At 40.9% G+C, this 12682-nt stretch overlaps 1 protein-coding gene across 1 annotated transcript; it reads right to left on the bottom strand.

Annotated features, from left to right (window-relative positions):
* Window positions 1-1698: 1698 nt before the first annotated feature.
* Window positions 1699-8554, bottom strand: LOC147761999 (uncharacterized). Its single transcript, XM_087010399.1, has 5 exons — window positions 5274-8554; window positions 4533-4991; window positions 3873-4057; window positions 3140-3671; window positions 1699-2972 (listed from the first exon to the last, which is right to left on the bottom strand). Exons 1-5 carry the CDS (start codon window positions 8471-8473, stop codon window positions 1913-1915), a joined length of 5436 nt encoding a protein of 1811 aa, XP_086866525.1. The 5' UTR covers window positions 8474-8554; the 3' UTR covers window positions 1699-1912.
* Window positions 8555-12682: the final 4128 nt, after the last annotated feature.

Here is a 12682-nt window from a genome sequence, read left to right as displayed (position 1 = left end):
GAATGTAGGTGAAATGACGTGACGCTTACTCTCTGACATATAATTTTTAAGGTAAAATACCCCACCTGACGCAGCAAGTGCGATATGCTTCTATAGAGCCTAACTCCTCGATCACCTTTGTAGAAAAGGCTACCTCAACCCTGACCTGTTAGATAAGGAATGTGTGAAAACGTGTTCTACTTCAGGGCCAGGCTGAGGAGGCGTATTGTTCTTACTCCACGTATTTTCAGCCACGCAAGTATGGATGTAGACAAGTAAAAGGAATAACACGCACACATAGCGTCCAGTTTGCTTTTTTATTGACAACGGGTTTTGGGAAACAAAATACATTTTGATATAGTATATTTATAAAGTTAAATTTGAAGAAATAAAAGTTCTTTGATTGTTGTATGTAACTAGAGGCAGTTGTAGCCGGCCTTCAGCCCACTGACAAGCTACACGGTTACTGCGGTTGTTTGTCTTCGTTCAATAGTTGACTGGCTTCCAACTGGGTTGTTTGTCTTTAATTGATAACTTGACAGGCTTGCAACTTGTTAAAACTAGGCCAGGTATCTGACCAGAAGGGCTGCAGTTAGTCTGTTACGTAACGCTTCACTGGCTTGATAACAATACCGTCACTAAAGACAGATATGCACCCTGGTATTGAGTAAGAGTTCAAGGCAATCAGACATTGCATTGCGAGCATGTTTTAAATTTTATTGGGGTGATTGTAAACCTTTTTTTTTTTAATGCGTTCATTGACATTTTCGGTTTCTCTTAGTAACAGTCAGTGATTAATTATGACCGGTACTTCCACGGCAATTAACCTAAATTTGAGAAGTAAATATAAGTTAGACTACAAATAGCCCAGTAAAAGCCACAGAGTGCCACTGTACAGTATATAAGGTCTTTATGTCAATGTGGCGGTGTTTTTTCCCTAGGAAAATTATGATGTTACCGGCGTCGATAAGCATTTTTATATCTTTACATGTACTCTCATAGTTTTTTTTTTTTTTTTTTTTTTTTTTTTTAAATGATGATTGAGCTATTTTGTCCAGAATGCATTAATAGACAGTAGTTGAGATATTATAACATAAGTACACGAATCATTTTTAGCTTTGAAGTGTAACATGTGTAAGTGTGAGGTGTGATTGTGGTAATGTATCGTGTCTTTTTGTGTCTTTTCGTTTGTGTTCGTCGTTCGTATTCGTCCGTTTTACTATAAATACATGCCCTCCCTCATTTGGCGGCACATTTGTTAACTCACGCTGTCCAACCTATTGCAGGTAAATATTGGCTTGTTTGTTTTTGTTTTTTTAAGATTTTAATTTAGTCTTATTTTGTTATAGAGATAAGTATTTTTTAGTTCGTTTAGTTCATTCCGAATGTTATTTATTTATTTATTTATTTATTTATTTATTATCACGTAATTTGTTCTGTTCGTTATTATTAGAGACATTTGTCATCTCACACTGTCCAACCTATTACAGGTATAATAATAAATAATACGAGTCCCTACCAATCAGTCTCAGTCTGGTACAGAAGGAAACTTTGAAAATGTGACTTTGGGAAATTTCTAAACGCGCATAGTATAAATTCATTAACTATTTAGGGACATTTTAGGATACCAAGTATATAAACAGTGCCCGTTCATTTTTCCATAATCAGAGTGAACGCTAGTTGGTGCATCTCTGAAACTACCAAGTGAAACGAAAAAAGGATTTTTAATGTTGGAATTTATTTACTGGTAATCGTTTAAGATGAAATGTGTTTAATATTGTAATTAAAAAATGTCACTTTCTCGAAAGTTTATTTCACACATATTCAAGTTCTATTTTATGCAGTAACCATATGCAATCAGACAGAGCCCTAGAAGTGCTTAGCTTTATTAAATTATATTTACTCAGCGTTCAGGGGTCTTAGCTTCTGTGGTCTAATTACTAAACCCAGCTCCTATACATTTGTCTGCAATTGACAAGATTACACTACTGACGCTCGACTCATCCGACGTTACGCTATCCACGTCGGAGCTACGCCCGGGGTGGTTGCACACTCTACTTATTATGTCGGAGGACGCTGTCTCAATTTGGTTAGACTTTGTGTCAGGCGTGATCTTCTGTGTTAAAGGACACGCCGAAGACATGTATTCCATGGGAGTTTTAAAGAACGAAGCTGATGTTGATGATGAATCTGCTGGGAAAACATTGTTTCCAACTTCTCTCGAAGAACGCATTGGTTTAGCAGTCGTGCCGGAGAAATAAATTCTGTTACACGATCCATTCATTGCGTCCAAGGTCTTGGTGCCACATTCTTCGCCACACCGGAGTGAGTGAAAACCAGTTCCGGCCAAAGACAGGCAACTTTTGGAGGAGAAATAGCCCAAGTGGATAAAGTGACTCTCAGCTGCGGAACTACGGTAAATTTCTGTGTCCGACCGCCGTCGTTGCGGTGAATTTTCCTGTCCACATCCCACTGCGCGGAGTTGCTCGTCTAAGACATGTTGCTCTATTAACGGGAGGGGCTCACTGCAGGTACACTGAAGTGGCAGCTGCTCAGAGGACAGCGGTATGACATCAGAACATGAGGTGTGGGGTACCGCACCTGTGGGGTCCATTGTCAAACCTTTGTCCGAACCCAGAGCTGCACCGATGGCACTCGGTGTGGCGACCAGTAGAGCCTTGCCTCTGTTAGAAGCGCCAGTTATACCAACATCGCCAGCGCTTGTGTCAATGTTTGAACCGCCTCCTAGGATGGAGGGGCAGGGGAAAGACACCCCCATCTCTGTTTTCTTGAGCTCTGACAAAATGTTCTCCATACTGGATGTTCGATGAGGTTTTGGTTTGTGTTGGGCGGATAAAGAAACTTTTTGCAGGTCTGTTTCTAGGACGGATAAAAGATCAACATAAGTTTGTTCCTGTTCCGTTTGTCCTGGCGTTCCTCGAGCCTCAGCCGGCTTGATAAGGTTCAACAGACTGTCCAGATGGTTCTCCAGCCTAAGAAAAAATAAAATGATGAAACGTGTATAATAAGGACATACAGCCAGGCTTTTTCAACTGATCAAACCCCACGCTTTTGGTTGATTACGAGAACTCTCTGCTACGATTTCATTAGTTAAAACAATGAATTTAATCCACCGAAGTTCATTTTCAGAACTACATACTTTAAGAATTTCATTTCGCACACTCTGGGCTCCAGCTCTAGTATCTTGTAGTAGAGGAGGTTCCTCGAGACCTCGTCAAGATACTCCCTCGTGCACCTGCCCAGCGGGACGCCTCTCTCTGGAACCAGTTGTTGTTTGGCCTTGCTGTAGTCCTGTTTGAAGTCGGCTATGATTTGGTCATACTCGTCCTTCTGAAGGTACCGCCGAAGTCGTTGTAACTTTTGCTCAATCACTTTATACTGCTCCCTTACTGATAGCCGGAAAAATGGATCTAGCTGCTCGTTTTTACGGGAACTTTTTATCGTGGAATCATCTTGCAGCGAGGAGCCTGAGGAAACAGAGGGAGGCTCGGGGCCTATGGTGGTCTGTCCGTCATCCGTGTCAGGACATGCTGCTGCTGACTCCAGTGGTTGTGAGACTGGCGCAGGATTGTCATGGCTCTTTGGGCATTTTCCCGGGCATCTGTTTGTAGTTTGGGAATCGGTTGATAGGCGCACTGATTTCTGAGGCGTTTTCTTTATGATCTTTTTTCCTGAATACAATGTGAAAATATTAAAATACTGTAATTTTTTATATTTCATAAACCCAACTTTTTTTCTTTTCCATTCTGACATCTTGGATATAATGGTTTGAAATAATAGGAACTCGTTACCATTTGCTAAGAAGCGTTTCGATCTCAATAAGAGCAGCCTTCTTTTCACAGTTGTTGCAGTGAGTAACATTATAAACATACGTTTCTTTCTCTTGCCCAGCGGTGAAGCGGTGGGTTCAACAGGTTCTCCCAGGGCTTGTCTTGCCCGATCAACATACGGGGCTTTCTCGCTGTCTTCCGTGGCGCACCACTTCCGCTCAAGAAGTAGATCGACCAGCTCATCGCTACTGGCCGGATACCCTTGCTCGAACTTAGAGCGGCGCTCACTAAGATGACACGAAGACAACTACATAGTCCACCAAAGAAAACTTATGAATTCCAAATGTGGCAGATTTGCTTTTTCGTTATGTGAGATGCACTACAAATTTGCAGCCCCTTAATAATTAGGCCTTACCCCAGTACGGTCTTTCAATTTATGAACGTCACCTTCAAATAATGAAATTCATTGCGCAATGAAAATTTGATATTACCGGTGTAGTTTCTAAAAAAGTATAACGTTTTAAAAGAAACTCGATTTGACCTCGATTTGTGCACACTTATAGCAGAAGCACCGTCGCCCTTCCTACCCGTACTCCCTCCGATAATAGTGAGTAGGCTAGTTCGTAGATTGGTCAAAATAAAAGTGAAGTAATTTTATCAGATACCCACAGTTCTCTCATTTCAAATATCCACTGTTTTCTAAACTCCAGTATCAAGAAGAATACAATTGTAATCCCTTTCCACCTAAATAAACGAAATTACCTTGCCCACAATAAAAATGCACTCGGGTTAAGGTTCCTCTGACTGTCCTTTGGTTTATCAGCCACAGGGTGTCCGCCAGGGGGCGCTGGGGTGTGTAAACTGCCAGCCACCAGGGGGCGTATGGTGCCATGAGGATCTTTATCTGTGTCGTCTTGGGTTTGTTTCCTCTGCGAGGTAAGGCCGAGCATTTCAGCTTTCTTTTTGATAGATGTCTGCGCTGGTAATACTGGGGGAGTTGTTGTTGATGACGTAGAAGTGTTCAACTCATTACTGCTGTCGTTCAAAGACTTGGCATTTGACGACATATCGTTACTGCCGGGAACGGTCTCCTCTGCAATTTGTGTGTCTTTCTCGGGCATTGTTTTACTCTCTCTCTCTCTGTTAGAACAGACACAGTCGACTGAGGGCCCGCTGATACTATGTCTATCTACAGAGAGGCACGACACAACTTCCTCCAAGCTGTTTTTACATGAAAATACAGAAAATATACATAAATTCCAGTGCGAGGTTTAATATTGGTTAACGATATATTTTACACAGGGTGGCGATGATACAGTATATATACGTAACATACATGTGCATAACTTTTTAGGTGTCGATTTTTTACAAATCTTTCATAAACGTACCAAATAACAAATTGGGTTTTTTACCACTCGATGAATTTTTTTTCAGTATGTTTGACAGTTAGCTAAAGAATTTTGTTGCCAAACATATGGGGCCTCACTGCTTGTCTATACTTGCCTGCAACTCTGTGTCACCGTCATCGGGCTGTCGTCTTTGGAGAGAGTAGGAGACTTTTGACTGGTAGACGACATGCCATTTCTCGGCAAAGAAAACGTAATAGGTTTTACTTCGACGGCTTTTTTACATCCTGTAAGTGCGTTAGTCTTATTCACTTCGGTATCTTTGTTTATGCACTTGGGGTTCCCTTCCGGATGCAAGGTTATTTTCAAACGGATTGGAGGACGCTCCTGCTCGGTAGATGTGTTATGTTCCTGAATGCTGGCCTGAAGTTTTGGTGATGTTGCGATGTGACGGTCACGAGCAGTAACTGCGGTTGAACCAGATTCTGTGTCGGTACTGACCGTCTTATCCTCTGGAAATAACTCGGTTTTTGTGCCACTGGTATTACGGCAGGCTCGGTTCAGTTTCGTACGGTGTGCGGCCATCTTTGCATTTGATGGTGGAATCGGCGTTACGCTGACAGGCATTTTATCGGATATTGTTAACCTTTTGTCTCCCAAAGGCGTATTTTTCCTCCCACTTCCAGGTGAGAAATACACAAATTCGGAGTCTTGCAGGAACCGTCTGTTGAGAGTCCTCTCGCTGATCCGTGCGCTACGTTTGGGTGTCGTCTCGTCCATGGCCACTGTCTTCTTTTGTGGCGGTGTCTTGTCGGTAGGAGTACTAGTTCTTCGTGGGCTGATTGGCTTCCTATCCTTAGATTCTTTCATCGCGTGAAATGAGGTGTTGCTCTCAGGATTCACGTTTGTATTTCTTTCCATTGTTTCCGTTGTCAGCGACTCATCCTGCGTGGTGGTCACAGTCATCCTCCGCGGTAATGGGCCAGTTACAGGACTCAGCATACTTCTTATCAAAGCACTGCCTTTGTTTGTGTTTTCAACTATTGACGATTTATTTGAAATCGACTCGTGCATAAGACGTGGCTTAACCGAATGCCTATCGACGGGGGCACAGGCTGTCTGGTACTCTGCACGTTCTAGGGATGACGTGGACGACGGCGTGTGCGTTTTGATTCCGAAATATTTCTTTGGAGTCAAAAATGAAGTCGTTTCATCGTTGGTTGTATCTTCCGGTACCTCTGTCCTAGAACATATCCCATGAAACTCCTCTGTCTTGATACCGTCTCCGTGTAGTGTTATTGCCGGTGTTTCACACTTCTCCTGATTTCCGGTATGGGCAAGTAGAGGCGTCCATGACACCTCATCAGCTGAGGTGTTAAACTCTGTTGTTTCTGTGGGGGTTGTTACTCTTGATATTTTGACATCGTCCTTCACTACCACAGGGCTACATTGCGGCTCCGTTATTGAACTTCTGCATTTTTCTGAGTGCGATCCATCAGACGGAGACCCTGAAGTTGCATTCGTGTGTATTTGACTGGTTTCAACAGCATCTGTTAATTCAAAAGATGTTACAACTGAGTTTGTGCCCTCTTTGGTCGAGTTCAACTTTCTTGGTAAGACCTCTGTATTCACTTCTTTTGGTTTTGAATGGTTATCTATTACACGCTTATCAGCAGCTATTGACGACTTAGGGACACCGGTGGTCTTCCTGCCTGCATGTTTTTGATGTATGTTAATTTTCTTTTCGGGGCTAACTGTTTTACTTGCATTGGAAATATTAAGAACCACTTTGCATTTCTTGGGTATTTTTGGTTTAATCGAGTTGAGAACTTTTTGTAAAGTTTCATAGATATATGTGTTCGTCAGCAGTGAATGCACTGGTTTATTGGGCGTGTTATTGCCAACCCTCTTACACTTATGTTCTGTGTGTCCAGTTCTCGTGTCGTCTGCTGTAAGAGCCATGGTTGGCACTCCATCTTCGGTTCCAATTTCCTCTCGGTCCGAGGTATATTTATCTTCTGTGCATTTTTGATCAATCCGCCGTGGGGTTGGCCCAGCTGTGTCACTGGAGAAGATGGCTGTGTTGGGGTCACTGTTGTGTAATGTGTCGTCAGATGTCTTGGGGAACTCCTGATCTACTTGTAACCTTGTTTCTCCTGCGTCCTTGACGTCAGATAGGTTTCTCTTTTTTGAAATATATTGTCGCTTGCTTCTCGGGGTATTTGGCAGACCGCCCCAGAGATCACCCGTGTCTACTTCACTTCTTAATTTTAACCGCGGGATGTGCATGTTACTGCCGCGAACGCCATCTTTAGAAGTGGCGGCAATAAAAGTTGTTTCTTGGGCAGCCCTCTGTGACCTAGGCGATATACTGGCTGGTCCGTGTGTAAGCGAGTGATTGCATGTCCCGGATGATAACATATGTGATGCCTGGTTAGTGGTGTTAGTGAAGGGACAGTAACTTCCAGCAGCACCCCCATCTCCACCAGTTGTCCTCCCTGGACCTGTAGTACCTGCTGATTGGCAATTACTAGCACCTGGCTTAGCTTGGCTAGAACTGATCTTCGATTTCAAAACATGATTTTCTGTCTCTTTTGGAAATGTTGGGTTCGTTTTGAAAACATTTGCATCTGTAGTCTGATCATCTGCTTTGTACACGGAAGTTTGCCTATTAGAAAAGCAAGAACTCAATTTAGATGCTGAGCGTGTCTTCATTTTCAGTGTTTGGTGCGTAGTTTCAGAAGCATTAATTGTTTTGTCTGGAGCTGGATATGCTGATTTTGGAGAACAAATTTCTTTTTCAGACAAAGGACATCCCGCATCAACTTTATCACACCGCAAGCGCCTTTTTGCGGGATGGAACTCAAGGCTGTCCTCTGTAATTGGCTGACTGAGAAGGCGACGTTTGGCGCTGATTGAGGTTTTATTGTTGTTTTTATCAGGATTGTTTCGTCTTGTGTTGCAGTTCTTGGACTGTGCCTCTTTACAACTGTCATTGACCGTCAATGGTGTCCTGTTAGCGGCCATTTGTATTGTTCTGGCACTGTCTTGTGTCTTTGGGGATGAATCACTTTTCAATTTCCGCGGGGTTTCGGTGTCTGTATTAGACAAAGTGTGCAATGGTTTCCCACTCCTCAAACCAGGTGACAAATCTTCGCGGACAGTCCAGTAGTCCTTAATTAGGTCCAACTGCCGGGATTTAGAACGCGGTGTGCTGGCATCTTGAAGCCGGGATTTAGAACGCGGTGTGCTGGCATAGTGCATCTGACCACAGTCTACCCTGGCGTCAGCGGACGAACAGCCCGCGCCATCAACTGTAGCGTCCACCTGGGGTGTGAAAACAAAACTTTGGCACATGTACAGATGTGAACAGTCTAGACCTCTGATTAATTACGAGTTATGATTAAAATGCTTTACAAATTTACTATTTAAGATCTAAAACAACAGCGTCCTTACCTATTGCGTTGTAGTTGACAATATATTTTAGCGCCATACATCATATTACACACCACAAGGAAAATTGAAATAATTTTGACTGCGTACTTATGGCACCAGTACGAAGGGGCTGCTTTCAATGTGCCGACTTATAGGGGGTGCTGAAGTTAGTGTCTAGTTTATAGTTTCTGGCAACCAGAAACCAGTGTCCTTTTTTGAAAAACGAACCTGATTGGCAACTAGAAACTAGTTTCTTTTTTTTAAAGATTAATATAGTAACCAGAAATTAATATAGATTAATATAGATTAATATAGTAACCAGTGTTATTTTTCAAAAGCTATTCTGGCAACCAGAAACTAGCGTCGTTTTTCAGAATAATCGATTCTAATGCTGAGAATCGAGAGTCGTTTTTGCGGTAGGAGACAAGAGTGAAAAGGTAAACCTCACTGTGGAAGCTGGGCAGGGTGTTACGGTCAATCTCCGCCCTGCGGGGAGGCCGAGACGACCTCTGATCAGAGTCTACCCAGCGAACACGTCACGTTTGGACCACGTGGCTAGCACGTTGCTGTCACATTATAACGCCAATGCAACGTGCTAGCCACGTGATTCGAATGATTTTCGAGGGGTGTTTCACGAAGCAGTCGTTATCTCATAGCTAAATTCAGTCGAAAAGTTCTGTCGTAAGTTCTCTTGTCATCACCGTACTCTCGAAACAGTCCACCAGATGTGGAACTAGAATCGTTTTTGAAAAACGACACTAGTTTCTGGTTGCCAGGTGCGTTCTTGAAAAACGAAACTGAACACTAGACAATAACTTTAGCGCCCCCGATTTAATACTTATTTTGTTACATTTGCTGGATACATCCAGCTTTCATCAGATTGTTCTGGGTTTTTATTGCTTGGACATATACTATCATGTAATAATATACAAATGAACAAATAAGTAATGGTAATATAACTTAAAAAATGCAGCTAGGTCGACCATTATTCCCTAACGGCAAACATCGGCCTATTTGTACACCGTAAAATACAAGTAATTTTGAGTCAACTACCTTGTTTTTAATATTTTTTCAAATATAGAAAAAATTTAAAAACTCACCGAAATAATGTTACTCATAAATATCACTATTAAATTCTGTCTTTGCGGAAATTGCACATTTGGTTTATATTTTCATTAACAATCATCTTAATAATGCCGATTTAACGTCTTCCTTATCTAGCTAATAGGGTTTATAGAATACATTGACAGATTCACATGCATTTTTGTGTACATGCAAGTGTATAAATTTGATGTAGAGCTAACATAACAAGTTGTAACATAAATACGGCCCGGAAGAAAGATTTTTCAAGTGATGTTTTATCTATCAAAAAGACTTTCGGCTTTTGAACTATTTAAATCGAATATTAGAGCTTAGATCTACCTTTTCTGGTGTGTGGTATTTCTCTACATTCTCTGCGCTGGTATGATCCTTCTTCTTTTTCCTCTGCTTGAAAAGCGTGGAGCAACTTTCAACAATTCTCCTCTTTAAAGACGTCGATGAAGATTTTCTTCTTGTCGACGGCATTTTAATTTTACAATATGCTGCTTCCTGTCATAGTTATAATTTTATTTCACCGGTAAACACCCATCTTTGTAAATATATTCATTGTGTACCGGCAGAAACGTGCTTTCGCGTTAACGCCTACGCCATGACGTCATGAAGGTTATCACGTGCTACAACGGCCGTGTACAGTGACGTCGTACTCTTTGATTATTTTGATTCGATATATTTTTTCCTTTTTTATTTATTATTTTTATTATTAAGAGATCTCGTTCTATACAGTCAAGTTTAATTGTTTTTAATATTTCATTCTTTTAAATGAAAGACTGATAAATCGCAAATCAAACAATAATATATTATATAATAAACAAGCACAGAACGTTCCCTGTGACCTAGGAAGGAATAGGAATTCGTTATTGATAAACACCTTCACATATAAGGTACAATCATCGGATCTTGGACGTGGACATAACTATATCAATTAAATAAGTATTTAAATCAAAAGATAGATAGCAACACAATTACATAGTATACATATGAATAAAGCATGTTGTAATCACACCGTGTGTAAGGTTTGATCCACTCCCCCAGTCACTTGCTCATACAGTGAGTGTATATCGCACCCTAACATCAGGGGTTATTAGAATAAACAAAAGAATAAACAGTTGTTATAATTAACCTAATATCAATTTTGCGTATGACCAGGAGCTATGGGCTGGACTCTTCTTTCCATGCATTTTTGGACAAGTATAAGAAGTAACTTTACTACGTCCATTTCCCTAGGTCGTATTACGGTTTTGGAGAGCTCATCAGTATCATTGGCGTTTACATTAACGAGGCTTTGGATGTTAAAGTCCTATTATGCCTAGTACCCCTTTCTATTGGCAGACAGCGAGCGCTTATTTTTAATTTAGAGAGATTCGCTCTTAGAGTCGGACAAAATATCGTTTTCCAGAATGGTTTCTAGCGGTCTGTACAGGGCTGTTGAAGAGGCGTTTTTTAACTTTGAAAAAAAAGAAAGCTTTTTGCGCCTTTTCCTCATCATTTTCGGGGAAATAAAACCCGAAGAAAGCTCGCAGAAGTTAAGCTATTTTATTGCTATTGTCATTACAATTTCGATAAAATAAAATTAAGAAAAAAAAAAACAGTTGTATATCTAAACAAAAAGAGTCCAGAAGAAACAAGCCACGAGGCGAAGCTGTAGCGACTGGAGAAGGTTGGATGAGGCTGTTTTTTCTCAACATTGCATTAGTTGCGACAGGAAGCATTTCAGCCAGGAGCAATCTGCTGAAATCCTCACAGCATTTCAACAGTTGAAATTGTATCAAATATAATCTCAAGTGAAGCAGAGGCCAACACAGTATTATTACTATATCCCCCGCCTTCATGGTAATCTTAGCAACATACAGAGGATTGTGTTCGAAGTGCTGGAAATAGTAGCGTTCACGATCAGAGATAAAGAATGACGACGTATAATGATGTGCGGTATTATAACATGTATATCCCCATTATTTCAGACGATGCACTGTAATAGTCTCCTATTTTGCAAAGCAAAGATGATTCTTAGAGCATACTGGCTGCAGTTTGCTGATTTGACAGTATTACACGTATGCTACTCCTTCCTATTGAAATATATGCTACGCCGAGCGACAATCTCCTTGATGTTGGATACATCAGAATCCTAGAAATGGAAAAGGACTCATAAACTCATAACATGGTGGCAGTGTGTGATATGGTTGATATATAATAAACCTTCATTTAAAGCTCGACGGGCTCTGATAATGTACAACACGCTTTTGTAATGTGAGTTTTAGATTTAATTTTAGATTTAGGCTTATTTGGGGTTTCTTTTTTTTTTTTTTAATAAGGTATATGGACTGCATTTATCGAAAGTATAAGTGAATCCTGGTGATATCCTTAGCGGACGCGGTACATTTAGAATCAGTCAATTAGGAAGACATAGAAAATACAATCTAATCAAGTGCAAAAGAAGCACTTGAAAAAATGGTGGAAAAACGGTGAAATATTTTTATCACCAATAAATGTGAACCTGCAAACGATAGATATTTTATAATGTGTAGCGAAGAAAAACGCTGTCCTTTTTGACAAGATTCCATTGCATTGTTCACTTCAGATTAAATAACAGTTCTATTTCATAATAATGCAACTGGGATTCTAATCCCTAAATGAGGAAATTTAGATTACTAGCAATATATATCTGGTTGATATATGTAAAGAGCGCCATTTGTCGCGTATTAAGTGGTATGAAATGGGACAATGAAACGTACACAAGATGATGACTGCATTCGTCGAATAAAGCACTCGAGTCGCCCAGAGCTCTATAGCAGCAGATTGTGTAAGATGGAGAAATTAGGGAGGTAAAATTCATCTTCGCCTCTTTTTTCAAACAAATTATAACTCAATCCCGTTTTATAATATACCAATTTATTTGTTTCTATGTATCTAACACATATTAGCTGTGGGTCAATAACAGCGTCTCCGCGGCGTACCATCTGGCATCTCATGACGGTCAGTTCAATACCGTGTTCATCAACGCCACACCGTATGTAGTGACCACGCAGCTTCGTT

The sequence above is a fragment of the Lingula anatina genome, chromosome 4 (genome assembly GCF_051362555.1).
Source record: "Lingula anatina isolate TDL-2025a chromosome 4, LinAna3.0, whole genome shotgun sequence".
In the NCBI taxonomy this organism is placed as follows: domain Eukaryota; kingdom Metazoa; phylum Brachiopoda; class Lingulata; order Lingulida; family Lingulidae; genus Lingula; species Lingula anatina.
Note: the sequence above shows the minus strand (reverse complement) of the source record. Positions and strands in the feature narration are given on the sequence as shown.